Genomic DNA, 20,853 nt, shown 5'->3' on the forward strand with positions numbered 1-20,853 from the left:
GCAGAGCTAGGCCATTTGGCCCCTCTCAGCCCCAACCACCTGCCTTCTCCCCGTATACCTTCATGCCCTGACTAATCAAGAATCTATCAATCTCTGCCTTAAATATACCTAATATCTTGGCCTTCACAGCCACCTGTGGCAGCAAATTCCACAGATACGCTACTCACTGGCTAAAGAAATACTTCCTTATCTCCATTCCAAACCTCTACTCTGAGGCTACGTCCTCTGGTCTTAGACTCCCCCCACCGTAGCAAACATCTCATCCACATCCACTTTATCGAGGCCTTTCAATATTTGAAAGATTTCAATAAGGTCATCCCTCATTCTTCTGAATTCCAGTGAGTAGAGGCTCGGAGCCATCAAACACTCCTTTGAACCCTCTCCAATGTCAGCACATCCTTTCTCAGATAAGGAGCCCAAAACTGCTCACAGTACTCTGAGTGAGGCCTCACCAGTGTTTTATAGAGCCTCAACATTACATCCTTGCTTTTATATTCTAGTCCTCTTGAAATGAATGCTGACATCACATTTACCTTCCTCAACACCAACATAACGTGCTAATTAACCTTTAGTGGATCCTGTATGAGTGCTCCCAAGTCTTTTGCACCTCAGATTTTTAATTTTTTTTCCATTTAGATAATAGTCTGCCCTTTTATTTCTTCTACCAAAGTGAATGGCTATATACTTCCAATACTGTATTCTATCTGCTATTTATTTGTCTATTCTCCTAATCTAAGTCCTCCTGTAGCCTCTCTACTCCCTCAAAATAACCTCTCCCTCCATCTATCTATCTTTGTATCATCCACAAAGCCATCCACTCTATCATCCGAAATATTAACATGTAATGTAAAAATAAGTGGTCCCAACATAGACCCTTGTGGAATACCACTAATCACTGGTAGCCAATCCAAAAAAGGTTCCCTTTATTCCCACTCTTTAACTCCCACCAGTCAGCCAATTCTCTATCCGTGCTAGTATCTCTCTAATACCAAGGGTTCTTAGCATCTTAAGCAGCCTCATGTGTGGCACCTTGTCAAAGGCCTTCGGAAAATCCAAGTGCAAGTCATCCTCCAATTCCCTTTTGTCTATCTGCTTATTTTTTCAAAGAATTCCAATAGATTTGTCAGGCAAGACTTTCCCTTAAGGAAACCATGCTGACTATGGCCCACTTTATCATGTGCCTCCAAGTACCCCAAAACCACATCCTTAACAATCAACTCCAACATCTTCCGACTCATTGAGGTGAGACTAAGTCAAACTAAGACTCTTGTTTCCTTGCTTCTGTCTCTCTCCCTTCTTGAAGAGTGGAGTGGCATTTGCAATTTTCCATTCCTCCAGAACCATGCAAGAATCAATTGATTCTTGAAAGATCATTACTAATGCCTCCACAATTTCTCAACCACTTTTTTCAGAACATTGGTGTATACACCATCTGGTCCAGGTGACTTATCTCCTTTCAGTCCCTTCAGTTTCTCAAGCACCTTCTCCCTAGGAATGGCAACTTCATACACTTTTCCTCCCTGACACTTTTGAATGTCTGTCATACTGTCTTCCACAGTGAAGACTGATACAAAATACTTATTCAGTTCATCCACCAGTTCCTTGTCCCCCATTACTACCTCTCCAGCATAATTTTCCAGTGGTCCGATATCTGTTCTTACCTCCCTTTTACACTTTAAATATCAAAAGAAACTTTTGGTATCCTCTTTAATATTATTGGCAATCTTGCCTTCACAATTCATCTTTCTTTATGACTTTTTTAGTTGCCTTTGAAAAACTACAGATTTTTTTCCCCTTACATCTCCACAACAGTGCCTCATTGGGGAGACACACCAGTCTATCATTTAGCAAGCTGTGTGTTCAAAATGCACTCCAGTTGACAATCCGTTAGAGTCTGCAAAGCTACATTGATTACCTGGAACAATACAGAACAGAAACAGGTTGGGGAGAAGGCAGAAGAAAGGGGTTGAGAGCAATAAGAAATCAGCCATGACGGAACAGCAGAGCAGACTCGATGGGCCCAATGGCCTAATTCTGCTCCTACGTCTTATGGTATTATGATCTTCTAGCCCCTTCTACCCACAAAGTCTGCAATGACCAGTACTATGTAAAAATCTTAGGCAAATACATATAGCTTGAGAGCCTAAGACTTTTGCACAGTACTGCATTTGTTGACGTGGAGCAGAGAGCGAGTTTGTAAATCTGGCAGGAGCAAAGGATGTTGTGAACGAAAAGGGTGGAGTGCTGCTGGAGAGATGTGGGGCCGATGGCAGCTAGGGACATGGGTGTTGGCATGTGTGCAGACACACCCAGCCCTGAGACACCAGGCAAGGTCATTTGATTCCAAACAATTGGTTTATTGATCATTACAGAATGTCTCTCTGCTGCTTCCCACTCCCTCCCTTCTCCCTTCCCCTTTTCCAAACCATGATTCCCCTCTCCCCACCCCCTTCCCACTCTCAGTCCACAATAGAGTCCCATATCAGAATAAAGTTTATTATCACTCACATAAGTCATAATTTTTTGGGGGACAGCAGTACGGTGCAATACAATACATAAAATTCCAGGCACCTACCATTCGCTGCGTTAAAGAAAACCTTGCCCCAACACATCTCCTTCGGAGTTTCCCACTCTCACTTTAAGGCTAAACCCTCCGGTATTCAATATTTTTATGCTGGGGGAAAGATTCTGTAATGAGAGAGCTGTGGATGGTGGTGAATCCAAGTTCAGGGTAATGTCTGGAAATAACTGAGACTTAGACTCAAAATAAACAATCCATAGAATCCATAGAACATCACAGCACAGCGCAGTATAGGCCCTTCAGCCCTCCATGTTGTGCTGACCCATATCATCCTTAAAAAAAGTACTAAACCCACACTACACCATAACCCTCTATTTTTCTTTCATCCATGTGCCTGTCCAAGAGACTCTTCAATACCCCTAATGTTTTAGCCTCCACCACCATCCCTGGCAAGTCATTCCAGGCACTCACAACCCTCTGTGTAAAAAAACTTACCCCTGATGTCTCCCCTAAACTTCCCTCCCTTAATTTTGTACATATGCCCTCTGGTGTTTGCTATTGGTGCCCTGGGAAACAGGTACTGACTATCCACCCTATCTAGGCCTCTCATAATCTTGTAGACATCATAATCAAGATCACACGAAGTCCAAAGGTGAAATTGCAAATAGCAGTTCAGGAAATGGAACTCCTTTGCTGAGCTCAGCACGAGGCCTTTAAGTACAGACTTGCCTAGAAGGAATGTGACAACAGGCAGTCCGTCTTAAAGGAACAGTTGCAACTAACTATACTCCAGGGAACCGCAGCACTGTTCAGTGGGACCATGACAGATTCTGACTATTAAAGAGATCTTAGGGTCCAAGCTCATAGCTCTATGAAAATGGCAACGTAAGTCAATAGGATGGTAAAGGCAGCATCATCGGGGACACAGGGTTTAAGAGTCAGGAAGTCAGGATGCGCTTGTTTAAAATTTTGGTTGAGCCACACTTGGAAGTATTATCCATAGTTCTGCTTCATTGGCCCCCTTGCCACCTGTACACTACAGAAGGATATGGAGGCTTTGGAGAAGGTACAGAAAAGGTTCACCAGGATACAGTCTAGATTAGAAGGTATTAGAGGAATTTCTTTAGCCAGAGCATGGTGAATCTGTGGAATTCATGGCCATGGAAGTCATTGGGTATATTTAAAGCCAAGATTGATAGGCTCTTAATTAGTAAGGATGTCAAAAGTTATGGGTAGCAAACCGGAGAATGGAATTGAGAGGGATAATAAATCAGCCATGATGGAATGGCAGAGTAGATTCGATGAACAGAATGGGCTAATTTTGCACTTATGTCTTGTGGTCTTATGATCTAAGTTATAAGGAGAGGTTTGAAAAACTTGTACTGTTTTCTCTGGAGCGCAGGAGGCTGTAGGTTGTTCTGAAATCATGTGAGGCATCTATTTTGGAACATTAGACCACGAGAAAGAACAGGCCATTTGGCCCAACCAAGATGCCTTCAGTGTGTTGAAGTTACTATTGAGTTTAGATTTGGAAGTCTCTAAGGTACTACTCTCAACTACTCAACTAGGTAGTATGTTTCATTCCACAACTCGCTGTGTAAAGAAATGCTTCCTGATAGACAATAGACAATAGGTGCCGAAGTAGACCATTTGGCCCTTCGAGCCTGCACCGCCATTCTGAGATCATGGCTGATCATCTACTATCAATACCCAGTTCCTGTCTTGTCCCCATATCGCTTGATTCCCCTATCCATAAGATACCTATCTAGCTCCTTCTTGAAAGCATCCAGAGAATTGGCCTCCACTGCCTTCCGAGGCAGTGCATTCCACACCCCCACAACTCTCTGGGAGAAAAAGTTTTTCCTTAACTCTGTCCTAAATGACCTAACCCTTATTCTCAAGCCATGCCCTCTGGTACTGGACTCTCCCAGCAGCTGGAACATATTTCCTGCCTCTATCTTGTCCAATCCCTATCAGATCCCCTCTCAATCTCCTTAATTCCAGCGTGTACAAGCCCAGTCTCTCTAACCTCTCTGCGTAAGACAGTCCAGACATCCCAGGAATTAACTTTGTGAATCTACGCTGCACTTCCTCTATAGCCAGGATGTCCTTCCATAACCCTGGAGACCAAAACTGTACACAATACTCCAGGTGTGGTCTCACCAGGGCCCTGTGCAAATGCAAGAGGATTTCCTTGCTCTTGTACTCAATTCCCCTTGTAATAAAGGCCAACATTCCATTAGTCTTCTTCACTGCCTGCTGCACTTGCTCATTCACCTTCAGTGACTGATGAACAAGGACTCCTAGATCTCTTTGTATTTCTCCCTTACCTAACTCTACACTGTTCAGATAATAATCTGCCTTTCTGTTCTTACTCCCAAAGTGGATAATCTCACACTTATTCACATTAAACGTCATCTGCCAAGTATCTGCCCACTCACTCAGCCTATCCAAGTCACCCTGAATTCCCCTAACATCCTCATCACATGTCACACTGCCACCCAGCTTAGTACCATCAACAAACTTGCTGATGTTATTCTCAATGCCTTCATCTAAATCGTTGATGTAAATTGTAAACAGCTGTGGTCCCAATACTGAGCACTGTGGCACCCCACTAGTCACCACCTGCCATTCCGAGAAACACCCATTCACTGCTACCCTTTGCTTTCTATCTGCCAACCAGTTTTCTATCCATGTCAATATCTTCCCCCCAATGTCATGAGCTCTGATTTTACCCAGCAATCTCCTACATGGGACCTTATCAAATGCCTTCTGAAAATCAAGGTACACAACATCCACTGGACCTCCCTTGTCTAACTTCCTGGTTACATCCTCGAAAAACTCCAATAGATTAGTCAAGCATGATTTTCCCTTGGTAAATCCATGCTGGCTCGGCCCAATCCTATCACTGCTGTCTAGATATTAGTCTGAAATCTCCCTATTACCAGTCTCTACCTATGGCCTCGTATCCTTGATGGTGGATTAATTCTGACATCCGCTTTACTTGTACCCTTAATGACTTTGACACTTCTTTTACGTCCCTTCTCATTCTACGTCTACTCAGACTAAAAAGATGTAATTCTTTCAATATTTCTTCATAGCTCAAACCCTGCAGACCTGGAATGAGACCAATTGTCCTTCTCTGGACTCTCTCCAGTGCCTTCTCATCCTTCACACAAAGTGGAGAGCAAAATTGTACATAGTACTCAAGGTGTGGCCTCACAAGCACCTTATACAGTTTAAGGAGAATGCCTCTAGACTCGACTCCACAAGCCCATTATATAACGGATTCCATTAGCCTTCCTAATCACTTCTGTGCATTGTCCAGATGCTGATAGTGATGACTCTACCAGCAAGCGCAAGTCCTTCTCATACAGTGCCCTTTCTCACTAAAGACCCACCATTGTATATTTATATCTAATATTTCTACTTCCTATGTTTAAAATTTTACATTTACTTACACTGAATTTCATGTGCCATTTATCTGCCCATACCTGGAGTTTGTATAGATCTAACTGTATTGATTCTGCTGCCTGAATGTTATCAGCCCGTCCCCATAATTTTGTGTCACTGGCAAATTTTACTTTGTAGTTTATCTATTATGTGCTTACCCGAATCATTAATGTAACTTGAAAACAGTAGCAGCCCCAAAACTGATCCCCATGGAACCCCACTTTTAACATCTTCTCTAACTTCTGCTAATTTCTCCCCTCTCCCCATTCTCCCTTTCCCCATTCCTCATTCTAGCTCTTCTCTCACCCCTTCTTTTTTCTCACCTGACCATTGCCTCCCTTTATTTCCTATCCTCCCCTTTCTCCCAAGGTCCACTCTCCTGTCCTATCAGATTATCTCTTGTTCAGCTCTTTTCCTCTCCCACTTATCCCCTCCCAGCTTCTTACTCCCCCACCCTTTCATCCCTCAGCATGTCTCACCTATCATCTGCCAGATTCTGGTCCTCCTCCCCTCATCTCTCCTGTTCTCTTCCTTTCCAGTCCTGAAGAAGGGTCTTGGCCCGAAATGTCAACTCTTTATGCCCCTCCATAGATGTCGCCTGACCTGCTGAGTTCCAGCATTTTCTGTGTATTGCTATAGACTGGAAGGTTCTTGGGTTCTGATATCTTGAATGACTCTCTACACAGTCTCCTGGTGGTCCTTCTGGTGAAGGAAGACCCCCCCCCATGGTGCTGTTGGGGAGGGAGTTCCAGGATTCAGACCCAGGGACGGTGACATATTTCCAAGTGGGGATACTATGTGACTGGGAGGAGAACCCTTGCCTTTCTGGGTGGGAGGTTTTATCAGAGTAGATCAGGTGAATAACACTCTGTGTTTTGTAGATGGCGCACACTGCAGCCACTGTGTGTTTAGTGGGATGAAAGGGATGTTGAGTAACCCATGTTCTTCCTGAGAAGTCGGGCAGCACAGCAGCCTCGTGGCTAGCACAATCGATTCCCAACAGCAGCTATCACTGATCTGGGTTCGATTCCCACCACTGTTTGTAAGCAACACACACAAAATGCTGGTGGAACACAGCAGGCCAGGCAGCAGCTATAAGGAGAAGCACTGTCGACGTTGTGGGCCGAGACCCTTCGTCAGTTCTAACTAAAATGAAAGATAGTAAGAGATTTGAAAGTAGGAGGAGTTTGTGCATTTTCCCCGTGACTGCATTGATTTTCTCCGGATGCACCAGTTTCTTCCCAGATTACAAAAATGTACAGTTGGGGTTAGGGCATGTGAGCATGTTATTTTGGTGCTGGAAGCATGGAGACATGTCTGGGCTGCCACCAGCACAATACTCGGACTTCATTGATCATTGACGTGAAATGATGCATTGTGACTCATACCGTGTACAGTACATGTGAAAAATGAAACCAATCTTAGAAAACACCAATTATAACTTGCGTAAAGGAATTAGATTCACCCCAGCAATGACAATCACTTCTACGTAATGATTGAGATCCCAAGGTGCTGTACAGCGAATCCAATTTGAGCCACCCATCTGCAGAGAGTCTTTCATGATGTCAGAATAGCCCCAAGTACCTCACAATCTATAACAGCACACAAATTGCTGAAGGGACGCAAAATGAAATTTAGAATATTGTGAGCTGTTTTCATCACCTCGCAACAGGAGAGATCAAAAGAGTACAGAGAAAATTGACAAGGATGTTGCCGGGAAATTGAGGACCTGAGTTACAGGGAAACGTTGAGTAAGTTAGGACTTTATTCCCTAGAGCAAAGGAGAATGAGGGGAGATTTGATAGAGGTATACAAAATTATGAGGGGTATAGATAGGGTAAATGCAAGCAGGCTTTTTCCACTGAGGTTAGGTAATACTAGAAGAAGAGGCCATGGGCTAAGGGTGAAAGGTGAAATGTTAAAGAAGATGAGGGGGAAATTCTTAACTCAGAGGGTGGTGAGAGCGTGGAACGAGCTGCCAGTGGAAATAGTGGATGCAAGTTTGATTTCAACTTTTAAAAGAAGTTTGCATAGGTACGTTGCTGGGAGGGATTTGTAGAGCTACGGTCCAGATGCAGGTCGACAGCACTAGGCAGAATAGCAGTTCAGCATGGACAAGATGGGCTAAAGGACCTGTTTCCATTAAGGTAAAGGAACCCTTAGGAGACGGTGATCAAAATATGATGGAATTCACCCTGCAGTTTGAGAGGGAGAAGATAAAGTCAGACGTATCAGTATTACGTTGGAGTAACGGGAATTACAGAGGCAGTAGAGAGGAGTTACCTGAGGTTGACTGGAATGGGACACTCGCAGAGATAATGGCAGAACAGGAATGTCTGGAGTTTCTGGGGCAGTTTCAAAGGTGCAGGATACACATATCTCAGAGAGCAGTAGGTATTTTAAAGGCAGGAGTGTTAAGAGGCAGCAGTGAGTGAGTGCAGTTGCTATTGCTTAGGAAATTGAAAGGTCTGAAGGTAGGTAAGTCCCCTGGACCTATTGGCCTACACCCCAGGATTCTAAAGGAGGTAGCTGAAGAGATTGTGGAGGTATTACTAATGACCCTTCCAGAAGCAATAGAGTCTGACATAGTTCCAGAGGACATGAAAATTGAAAATGTCACCCTACTCTTCAAGAAAGCAGAGAAGCAGAAGAAAAGAAATTATAGATCGGTCAGTCTGAACTTAGTTGTTGGGAAGATGTTGGGAGTCAATCGTTAAGGATGTGGCTTCGAGGTACTTGGAGATACATGATAAAAAAGGCCAAAGATGGCATGGTTTCCTTAAGGGAAAATCTAGCCTGACCAATTTGTTGGAAATTTTTGAAGAAATAACAAGCAGAATAGACACAGGAGAATTAGTGGATGATATATACTTGAATTTTCAGAAGCGTTTGATAAGATGCCACACATGAGGCTGCTTAACAAGAACCCAAAATATTAGGGGAAGGTTACTAGCATAGACAGAGCATTGACTGGTTGGCAGAAGGCAACGAGTGGGAATAAAGGGAACCCTTTCTGGTTGTCTGCCAGTGACTAGTGGTATTCCACAGGGGTGTCTGTTGCGACCGCTTCTTTTTATGTTGTATGTCAATGATTTGGATAATCAGATTGATGGCTTTGTGGCTAAGTTTACGGATGATATGAATTGAATTGAGCTGACTTTATTACTTACATCCTTCATGTACATAAGGAGTAAAATATTTTACGTTACGTCTCCATTTAAATGTGCAATGTGCAATATATAGTAATTTATAATAAATAGTATGTACAACAGGACAGTCAATATAACATAGAAACACAATTGTATCAGCATGAATTAATCAGTCTGATGGCCTGGTGGAAGAAGCTGTCCCGGAGCCTGTTGGTCCTGGCTTTTATGCTGTGGTACAGTTTCCCAGAACAGTTTGTGGTTGGGGTGACTCGTGTCCCCAATGATCCATCCGGCCCTCTTTACACACCTGACTTTGTAAATGTCCTGGATCATGGGAAGTTCACACTACAGATGCCCTGGGCTGTCCACACCACTCTCTGCAGAGTCCTGCGATTGAGGGAGGTACAGTTCCCAAACCAGGCAGTGATGCAGCCAGTCAGGATGCTCTCAATTGTACCCCTGGAGAAAGTCCTTAGGATTTGGGGGACTCGTGCTGAACTTCTTCAACCGTCAGTGGTGAAAGAGGTGTTGCTGTGCTTTTCCCACCACCCAGCCAGTATGTACAGACCATGTGAGATCCTCGGTGATGTGTATACTGAGGAACTTAAAGCTGTTCATCATCTCAACCCCAGATCCATTGATGTCAATAGGGGTTAGCCTGTCTCCATTCCTCCTGTAGTCCACAACCAGCTCCTTTGTTTTTGTGACATTGAGGGAGAGGTTGTTTACTTGACACCACTGTGTCAAGGTGATAACCTTTCTGTTGGCTGTATCATTATTATTTGAGATTACACAAATCAGCGCAAGTCAGCAAATTTAATTAGCAGATTGGAGCTGTGGGTGGTGACAGTCATGGGTATACAGGGAGTAAAGGAGGGGGCTTAGGACACAGCCCTGAAGGGCAGAGGTGAGGGAGCCCACTCTTACCACCTGCTGGTGATCTGACAGGAAGTCTAGAATCCAGCTACACAAGGCAGGGTCAAGGTCGAGGTCTCTGAGAAGATAGGTAGAGGGGCAGATAATGTTGAGGAAGCAGAGAGGTTGTAGAAGGACTTAGACAGATTAGGAGGATGGGTGAAAGGTGGCAGAAGGAATACTGTTTTTTTACACAGAGAGGTGGGTGCATGGAACGCACTGCCAAGGTGGTGGCAGAGGCTGATACATTAGGGCATTTAACTCTTACAGGGGCATATGGATGATAGACAAATGCAGGGCTATGTGGGAGGGAGGGGGTAGTAGGTTAAAGGGTTGTTACAACATCATGGGCTGAACTACCTGTACTGTTCAGTGTTGAATGTACTGAGTTAAACAGAGCATAATAGGCTGCAGCCCGATAACAGACCCTTCAGTCCACAATGCTGTGGAGAGCTAACTAATGATGAGTTTTAGTTCAGCTAATCTATTTGCCTGCACGCACCCCATCTCCCTCCATTCCCTGCTTATTCATATGCTTGGCTGAGAGCATCTTAAACTGCTCTATTGTATTTGATTCCACTTCCACCCCTGGCAGTGCATTCCAGGCAACCAGCACTCTCTGTGTAAAAAAAACTTGCCCCATACTTTCCCTCCTCAGCACAAATTCATGTCTTCTGGTATTAGACATCTAGTGGTAGACATGGTCTCTAGTATTAGTCCTTCAGATGTCTAGTAATAGACATTCTCTATTAGTCTTTTAGATGTCTAATGGCAGACATGTTCTCTACTATTAGACATTTAGATGTCTAGTGATAGACAAGTTCTCTAGCATTAGACATTTCAATCCCAGGAAAATGAGTCCAGCTGTCTACTCCATTTATAATTTCTGATAATCTTATAAACCTCTAACAGATCTCCCTCAGCTTCTGCTGCTGTTCCTGAGACAACAACCCAAGTTTGTCCGACCTCTCCTTATAGTCCGTCCACTAAACCAGATAGCATACTGGTGAACCCCTTCTGCACTCTCTCCAATGACTCCATGTCCATTCTAAAATAGAGGGACAAATGGTTCTTGGAGTGTACATCAACAGATCCCTCAAACCTGTCACGCAAGTTGATAGGGTGGTTAAGAAGGTAGAGTATATGGGGATTCAGATAAAGAACCATGAAATAATGTTTTAGCTCTATAAAACCCTAGTTATACCACACTTGGAATAATGTATTCAGTTCTGGTCCCTTTAGTATAGGAAGGATGTGGAAGCTTTAGAGAGGGTGCAGAGGATATTTAACAGGATGCTGACTGGATTATGAGGGGAGATTGAGCGAGCTGGGGCTTATCTCTTTGGAGCGAAGGGGGAGCACTTTTCCTACACTACTTCAATGACTGGATTGGTGCTGCTTCCTGCACCCATGCTACACTCGTCGATTTCATCCAACTTCCACCCGGCCCTCAAATTCACCTGGTCTATTTCTGACACCTCCCTCCCCTTTCTTGATCTCACTGTCTCTATCTCCAGAGACAGCTTATCCACTGATGTCTATTATAAACCTACGGACTCTCACAGCCACCTGCACTATACCTTGTCCCACCCTGCTATTTGTAAAAATGCCATCCCCTTCTCTCAATTCCTCTGTCTCTGCAACATCTGCTCTCAGGATGAGGCTTTTCATTCTAGAACAAAGAAGATGTTCTCCTTTTTCAAAGAAGGTGACTTCCCTTTCTCCACCATCAACTCTGCCCTCCTTCACATCTCTTCCATTTCTCTTACCCCACCCTCCCACCATGATACCAGGGTTCCTCTTGTCCTCACCTACCACTACACCAGCCTTCACATCCAGCACATAATTCTCCAAAGCTTCCACCACCTCCATCTGGATCCCACCACTAAACACATTTTTCCCTCCCCCCACCTTCTGCTTTCCACAGGGATCACTCTCTACATGACTCCCTTGTCCATTCGTTCTTCCCCACTGATGTCCTTGTAAGCAGAACAAGTTCTTCATCTGCCCCCACACCTCCTCCCCCACTACCATTCAGAGCCCCAAACAGTCCTTCCAGGTGAGGTGACACTTCACCTGCGAGTCTGCTGGGGTTGTACCATGTTTGGTGCTCCCGGTGTGGCCTCTTGTATATCGGTGAGTCCCAACATAGATTGGGAGACTGCTTCGCCGAGCATCTACGCTCTGTCTGCCAGAACAAATGGGATCTCCCAGTGGCCACCCATTTTACTTCCACTTCCCATTCCGATATGTCCATCCATGGATCCATGGCCTCCTCTACTGTCGTGACAAGGCCACACTTGGGTTGGAGGAACAACACCTTATATTCCGTTTGGGTAGCCTCCAAACTGATGGCATGAACATTGATTTCTCAAACTCTCAGTAATGCCTCCGCCCCACTTCACCATTTCCCTTCCCCTTGTCCCTCTCTCATGTTATCTCCTTGCCAACCCATCACCTCCCTCTGGTTCCCCGCCCCTCCCCCCTTTTATCGTTCTGGCCTTCTGTCTCTTTCAGCAATCAACTTCCCAGCTCTTTGCTTCACCCCTCCCCCTCCTGACTTCACCTGGTGTTTCTCTCCCCTCAGCCATCTTTCAAATCTACTCCTCAGCTCTTTTTCTCCAGTCCTGCCAAAGGGTTTCAGCCTGAAACATCGACTGTGCTGTTTTCCATGGATGCTGCCTGGCCTGCTGAGTTCCTCCAGCATTTTGTGAGTGTTGCTCATCAAGATGCTGCCTGGATTAGAAGACATGTGCTATAACGAGAGGCTGGATGAAGTTTTTTTTAAATAAAACATTACACCCTTGCTTTCTATTTGACTAGAACACAAAAGCAATGATGTAATGTTGAGGTTTTATAAGGTACTGGTGAGTATTGTAAGCAGTTTTGGGCACCTTATCTAAGAAATGAAGTGCTGACATAGGAGAGGGATCAGAGGAGGTTCACGAGGACGTTTCTGGGAATGAAAGGGTTACCGTATAAGGACTGGTGCGTGGCTCTGGGCCTCGACTCATTGGAACTCAGAAGAACGAGGGGGGCATCTCTTTTTCAATCTTTTTATTATTGTTATTGATATCAACAAAATACAATTGATACATAGATAATGGGATTACAAACATACACATTTCAACTGCACATGAAAGAATACATAAGCAATGATTACAGTATAAATGAGTATTCCCAAATCATGAATGATACAATATATAAATAAACAAGGCAAATCTAGGTATATCATAATATATAATAAAAAAACAGAAAAAAGAAAAAGAAAAAAAATATGTAAAAAAAAACTAAACTAATAATCTAATAACTAATAAAGAAAAAAAAACAAAAAAAGAAAAAAGAGAAAAAGAAAAACTGGAAAAAGAAGAAAAGGGCTGTTTATAATATCTCACAAGAATACAAAATCATCAGTGTCGTCAACTCCGATCCTCTCAACATATATAAAATCAAAACTGGAAAATCAAATATGCTTGAAACAGGGTCATATTACATCATATGAAAGTATTGAATAAATGGTCTCCATATCTTTTCAAATTTAATAGAAGTATCAAATACACCACTTCTAATTTTTTCTAAATTTAAACATAACCAATGAAATACAGTGGGAGGATTAATTTCCTTCCAATTCAGCAAAATAGATCTTCTAGCCATTAGAGTAAGAAACGCAATCATTCGACAGGCGGAATAAGATAAATGAAGTGAGTCCATCATTGGTAAACCAAAAATTGCGGTAATAGGATGGGGTTGTAAATCAATGTTCAATACTGCAGAGATAATATCAAAAATATCTTTCCAATATTTTTTCAAAAGTGGACACAACCAGAACATATGAGTTAAAGACGCTATTTCAGATTGACATCTATCACAAATAGGATTTATATAAGAATAAAAATGAGCTAATTTATCCTTGGACATACCTTAAACTGTACGACCCCTATGTACGACCTTAAACTGTATTAATGAATGTTTGGCACATATAGATGATGTATTAACTAATTGAAGAATTCTATCCCAATTCTCAATAGGAATAATAAGATTAAGCTCTTTTTTTGTCTTATAAAGGGGCTCTGACCATATCTTCATAATTATATTATTAAGTTTTGATATAAGCCCTTTTTGAAAAGGGTTTAATTCAAACAAACTCTCCAAAATACCTGAAGACACAAAATTTGAAAAAGTAGGAAGTACAGTATTTAAAAAATGCCTAATCTGTAAATTACTAAAAAATGAAATCTTGGCAAATTATATTTATTAGATAATTGCTCAAAAGACATAAAACAATTGTCCAAAAATAAATCAGAAAATCGTAGTAATCCCTTAGTCTTCCAAGCCGAATAAGCTTGGTCTATAATTGAAGGGTGGAAAAAACAATTGGATACAATAGGAATATTTAAAAGAAACTGAGTCAACCCAAAAAATTTCCAAAATTGAAACCATATACGTAAAGTATGTTTAACTATCAGGTTGTCAATTCGTTTCGGCAACTTAGAAAGAGCAAAAGGGAGAGAAGTCCCCAAAATAGAACCCAGTGCATAACCTGGTACCGATTTAATTTTCAGGCTCACCCAATGAGGGCTTAAAGATCCATCCCAATCTTTCAACCAACATATCAAATATCTAATATTAACTGCCCAATAATAAAATCTAAAATTAGGCAATGCTAACCCACCTTCCTTCTTTGCCTTCTGTAAGTATATTTTACCTAACCTGGGATTTTTATTCTGCCGTATATATGAGGAAATTTTTGAATCAACATTAGTAAAAAAAGATTTCGGAATAAAAATTGGTACCGCTTGAAAAATATATAAAAATTTAGGTAAAATAACCATCTTAATAGCATTAATCCTATCTATCAGAGATAAAGATAATGGTGACCGCTTAGTAAACAAGCATTTAATCTGATCAATTAAGGGTACAAAATTAACCTTAAATAAGTCTTTATGGTTTTTTGTGATTTTAATCCCTAAGTAAATAAAAGAGTCATTAACTAATTTAAAAGGTAAGTTTCCATAAATTGGGACCTGTCTATTTAAAGGAAACAATTCACTCTTATTAAGATTTAATTTATACCCAGAAAAATCACTAAATTGAGCCAACAATGATAAAACTGCTTGAATAGATTTCTCAGGATTAGAAATAAATAATAATAAATCATCTGCATACAAAGATAACTTATGCGTATCTGTCCCACAATTAATACCAAAAATATCCTGTGATTCTCTGATAGCAATTGCCAAAGGTTCTAAGGCAATATTAAATAATAGTGGGCTAAGAGGACAGCCTTGTCTCGTGCCCCGAAATAAATGAAAAAAGGGAGATCTTTGATTATTAGTAAACAACGAGGCTATTGGAGTGTGATAAATCAGTTTAATCCAGGAAATAAATGTTGGACTAAAATTAAACTTCTCCAACACATTAAATAAATAAGGCCATTCAACTCTGTCAAATGCTTTCTCCGCCTCTAATGAAATAACACATTCTGAAATGTTATGTGAAGGAGTATACACAATATTCAATAACCTCCTAACATTAAAAAAAGAATAATGATTTTTAATAAAACTGGTTTGATCTTGCGAGATAATTTGGGGTAATACCTTCTCCAACCTGGATGCAAGTAACTTGGAAAAAATCTTGGAATCTACATTCAATAAGGATATTGGTCTATAGGATGCGCAATCAGTAGGGTCTTTATCTTTCTTCAATATTAAAGAGATGGAAGCTCTATAAAAAGATTGTGGCAAATTTCCCAATCTAATTTCTTCTTCAAAAACCTTATATAACCAAGGAGAGAGAGTAGCGGAAAAACATTTAAAAAATTCTGCTGTATACCCATCCGGACCAGGTGCTTTCCCTGAATTCATGGAGGAAATAACCCCTTTGATTTCTGCATCAGTCATAGGAGTTTCCAATATTGAAAGATCCTCTGGTGATAGTCTTGGGAAAATCAATTTCCCAAGAAAATCACACATGGTACCACAATCCTGAGGAAATTCCGAATGATATAGGGAAGTATAAAAATCTTGAAATGATTTATTTATCTCATCATGGTTAACTGTCAAGTCCCCATTTTGTCGACGGATCTTAGTAATTTGACGTTTAACCAAAGCATTCTTCAATTGACTAGCCAGTAGTTTACCCGATTTATCACTATGTATATAAAAATCAGATCTGGACTTCATCAGTTGATTATCAATCGATGTAAGTAATAAACTATATTCTGTTTGAAGTTCAACCCTTTGCTTGTAAAGCTCCTTACTAGGAGTAATCAAATATTTCTTGTCAATCTCTTTAATTTTATCAACCAATAAAAGAGCTTCCTTCTTTATGCGTTTTCTCAGACCAACAGAATAAGAAATAATCTGTCCACGTATATATGAGGGGGGCATCTCATCCAGCATTTTGTGCGTGTTGCTTGGATAGCCAGATACCTTTTTTTTCCCGGGGCAAGTAACAAGTACAGGAGGGCAAATTTTTAAAATGCTTGCAGGAAAGTAGAGGGGTAGAATTTTTACAGAGAGTGGTGGCTACGTGGAATGCCCTGTCAGGGGTGGTAGTAGAGGCAGATAATTAGGGACACTTAAGACATGGATGCAAGCTAAGTGGAGGGTTATGTGGGAAGGAAAGGTTCGATTGATCTTGGAGAAGGTTAAAACAGCAGTACAGTGAACAGCCTGTACTGTGCTGTAATGTTGTGTTCTAAGCCAGGCAGATGGCAAACCGTTGTATGTCAGACAGATTATGCCATACGTTGTAACATAGGTAACATAATGCAGAATATGGGGCTTTCAGTTGGGCGGGGTTGACCGTGGATGCTGTGTCCTAACTGTTGGTGAAGTGTCAGTCGATACACAAGACAAGCCAGTACGATAACGAGAGCAAATTGTTGCCCATGCTCCCCTCTCCACAAAGGAGTGGCAGAGATGAATATGGTTTGTTAGCAACGTCATCGCAGAGATTGCTAGTCAGCATTGAACTCAACATGGGGCTGCCTTCGGGACTCCAGCTCTGGGTATTTCCCTGGGGGTTTACTCCTGAAGCCTTCCCCATGAGTGGGTATGGCCTCAAGGCAGTGGAGGTTTGAGATCGGAGTTTTCCTCCTCCCAGACGAGCTGCATTAAAAAAGCAGAGTGCAGAGTATAATGTAACACCCACCAGATGCTGGGGAAACTCAGCAGGTCAGGCAGCATAAAAAAAAATGAATAAACAGTCGACATTTCAGGCCGAGACCCTTGATCGGCTGAGAATGTATAGTTACAGAGAAAGTGCAGTGCAGGTAGGCAAATAAAGTATGTGGTTCACAACAAAGGGTACAGTAAATGGTATTGCTGTACTAATCACAATATACTCCAGTCAACTCCCAGTGGCAAGGTGGGACATCTCTACCAAAGGAGGCGTAAGGTGCTCCTTCCCCCCACTAGCCTATAGGTCACCTTTGGGCAAGGTGCCGCAGCTGAACCCTGATCAGGGTCACGTGAAGCCATGGGAGCAGGTGGTGGGTGGTCGTATGAGCGGCCAGTGCATATCACAAGTTTCCCTTCACATTCCCCTTAAACCTTTCACCCTTAGCCTATGACCTCTGGCTGCAGTCCCACCCAACCTCAGTAGAAAAAGCCTGTTTGCATTTACCCTGTCTATACCTCTCATCTATTTTGTATATCTCTCAGCTTCATCCCACCCCCTCGGGTCTTCTCCTATCATTTCGCATTTTCCCCTCCCCCCCTCTACTTTCAAATCTCTTACTATCTTTCCTTTCAGTTAGTCCTGACGAAGGGTCTCGGCCCGAAACGTCGACAGTGCTTCTCCTTATAGATGCTGCCTGGCCTGCTGCGTTCCACCAGCAGTTTGTGTGTGCTGCAAAGATTCAAAGTACATTTATGATCAAAATATGTACGCAGTATACAACCCTGAGATTCATCTTCCTGCAGCCAGCCTCAAAACAAAGAAACAGCGTGCAACTCGTTCAAAGAAAACATCGAAAGCCCCCCAGTTCCCACTCTAGTTATAATCCCTCCTGCACAAAAAGCAAAATGCGAAACCTTCCCATCCTCTCCCTAGCACAAAAACTAACGGATTACCCAGATGGAGAAACAACAAGGACATCAAACCCCCAGCCCGCCAATCAGCAACAAGAAAAAATGTTTCAAGGGTTTCAAAGGTACATTTAATGTCAGAGGAATGTATACAACATACGAGGGGTGATTGATAAGTTTGTGGCCTAAGATAGGAGTCAATTTTAGAAAACCTTGCTCATTTGTTTTTCAATGTAGTCCCTTCCTACATTTACACACTTAGTCCAGCAGTCGTGGAGCATACAGATCCCTTCTTTGTAGAAGTCAGTGCCTTGGACCTCCAGAAGTAGTCCACAGCAGGGGCAATTGATAAGTTTGTGGCCTAATGTAGAAGGAGATGAGTTATACAGCTCTCGTTACATGCACGTGCAGTTCAACTCTTTGAGTGATTATGCAGAAAGTTTGAAGTTAATAACTCATTCCCTGAATCCTGAATTGATTGGAAAAGAACACTGCCAGGGATGATGGCAGAACAGCAATGGCTGGAATTTCTGGAAGCAATTCGGAAGGCACAGGATAGATACATCGGAAGAAGTATTCTAAAGGAAGATGATACAACAGTGACTAACAAGAGAAGTCAAAGCCAACTTGAAAGCTATATAGAGGGCATATAGCAAAACAATAATTGGTGGAAGTTAGAGGATTGGGAAGCTTTCAAATACCAACAGAAGGCAACTAAAAAGTCTTTAAGAAGGTAAAGATGAAATGAGAACGTAAGCTATCCAATAATATTAAAGAGGATACCAAAAGTTTCTTCAGATACATAAGGTGCAAGGGAGAGGAGAGAGTGGATATTGGACTGGTGGAAAACAATGCTGGAGATGTAGTAATGGGGGACAAACTGAATAAGTATTCTGTGTCAGTCTTCACTGTGGAAGACACTAGCAATTTAGTGGAAGTTCCAGGTGTCAGGGGTCATGAAGTTGTCATTACCAAGGAGAAGGTTCTTGAAAAACTAACAAGTTTGAAGGTAGATAAGTCAACTGGACCAGATGGTGTACACTTCAGGGTTCTGAAGGAGCTTGATGAAGAGATTGTGGAAGGATTAGTAATGAGCTTCCAGGAATTGCCAGATCCTGGAATGGTTCCAGAGGACTGGAAAATTGCAAATGTCACTCCACTCTTCAAGAAGGGAGAGAGGCAGAAGAAAGGAATTTATAGGCCAGTTAGTCTGACCTCAGTGGTTGGGAAGGTGCTGGAGTCAATTGTTAAGGATGTGGTTTCAGGGTTTTTGGAGGCACATGATAAAATAGGCCACAGTCAGCTTGGGCTTTCACAAAGGAAAATCTTGCCGGACAAATCTGTTGGAATTTTCTGAAGAAATAACAAACAGGATTGACAAAGGAGAATCAGCTGATGTTGTGTATTTGGATTTTCAGAAGGCCTTTGACAAGATGCCACATGAGGCTGCTTAACAAGCTGCAGGTCCATGGTATTACAGGAAAGATTCTAGCATGGCTACAGAAGGATCTAGGCAGTTCAGGAGAATGGGAAAGAAATGGCAGATGGAATATAATGTCAGGAATTGAATAATCATGCACTTAGGTAGCAGAAATAACTATTTTCAAAATGGAAGAAAATACAGAAAAAAACTGATGTGCAAAGAGACCTGGGAGTGTCTGTGTAGGATTCCCTGAAGGTTCATTTGCAGGTTGAGTCTGTGGTGAGGAAGGCGAATGCAGTGTTAGCTTTCATTTCGAGAGGTCTAGAATACAAGAGCAGGGATGTAATGTTGAGGCTTCATAAAGCACTGGTGAGGCCTCCCTTGGAGTATTGTGAGCAGTTTTTGGCCCCTTAATCTTAGAAAGAATTTGCTGAAACTGGAGAAGGTTCAAAGGAGGTTCATGAAAATGATTCCAGGTTTGAACAGCTTGTCGTATGAAGAGTGTTGAATGATTCTGAGCCTGTATTCACTGGAATTCAGAAGAATGAGGGGTGACATCATTGAAACCTATCGAATGTCGAAAGGACTTGATAAGAGTGGATGTGGAGAGGATGTTTCCTATGATGGGAGAGTCCAAGACCAGATAGTACAGCTTCAGTATAGAGGGGTGCCCTTTTAGAATGCAGATGAGGAGGAATTCCCTTAGCTATAGAGTGGTGAATCTGTGGAATTCATTGCCACAAGCGGCTGTGGAGGCCAAGTCATTGAGTATATTTAAGGCAGAGGTTGATAGATTATTGATTAGTTTTAGCATGAAAAGAAATGAGGAGAAGGCAGGAAATTGGGGCTGAGGGGGAAATGGATCAGCCATGATGAAATAGTGGAGCAGACTGTATGGGTCAAATGTCCTATGGTCTTATGCAACTGGTGGCCCTTCTGAGGGCAACAACTCGAACTGGTGGATCCTCCAAGAACTGCTTGCTCTCCTCTGCTTTTGCCTTGATGTTTCAATCTTCCTCGACGCTTTAGTTGGTGAGTGAAGTAGTCGATCACAGCTCCTCGTTCATTTCTAAGCTTCTCCTCAGGGTCGTTTGTGCTTGCATTTCTCTCCTGGAGTTTTCTCGGGGACAGCAGAGTGCTAGCTCACTCGACCGATCTACAGGCTGTAAGTCACAGGCTCCAACAGTATCAAAGCCAGAATTAAGATAAAAAGAATAAGTAGAAAAACTGAAATGATGGATTATCTGGAAGATGTCGCCAGAGGAATTATTGTTCACTGGCACCGTCTTGACTGGAAGCACATATAACGTGAACTGCAGAATCCTCTAAGAAACAAGTCCAATCCACACATTGCACCGA

At 42.3% G+C, this 20,853-nt stretch overlaps 1 protein-coding gene across 1 annotated transcript in view; it reads left to right on the forward strand.

The window, feature by feature from the left end:
• The window catches only part of map6a (microtubule-associated protein 6a), a 49,328-nt gene that overhangs the window by 3,338 nt on the left and 25,137 nt on the right, over nt 1-20,853 (forward strand). Inside the window, exons 2-3 of the mRNA XM_059963266.1 lie at nt 8,223-8,262; nt 17,647-17,655. Of these exons, the coding sequence (XP_059819249.1) occupies nt 8,223-8,262; nt 17,647-17,655 (49 nt within the window). The remainder of the gene's footprint in view (nt 1-8,222; nt 8,263-17,646; nt 17,656-20,853) is intronic.

The sequence above is a fragment of the Hypanus sabinus genome, chromosome 3 (assembly GCF_030144855.1).
Source record: "Hypanus sabinus isolate sHypSab1 chromosome 3, sHypSab1.hap1, whole genome shotgun sequence".
Taxonomy (NCBI): Eukaryota; Metazoa; Chordata; class Chondrichthyes; order Myliobatiformes; family Dasyatidae; genus Hypanus; species Hypanus sabinus.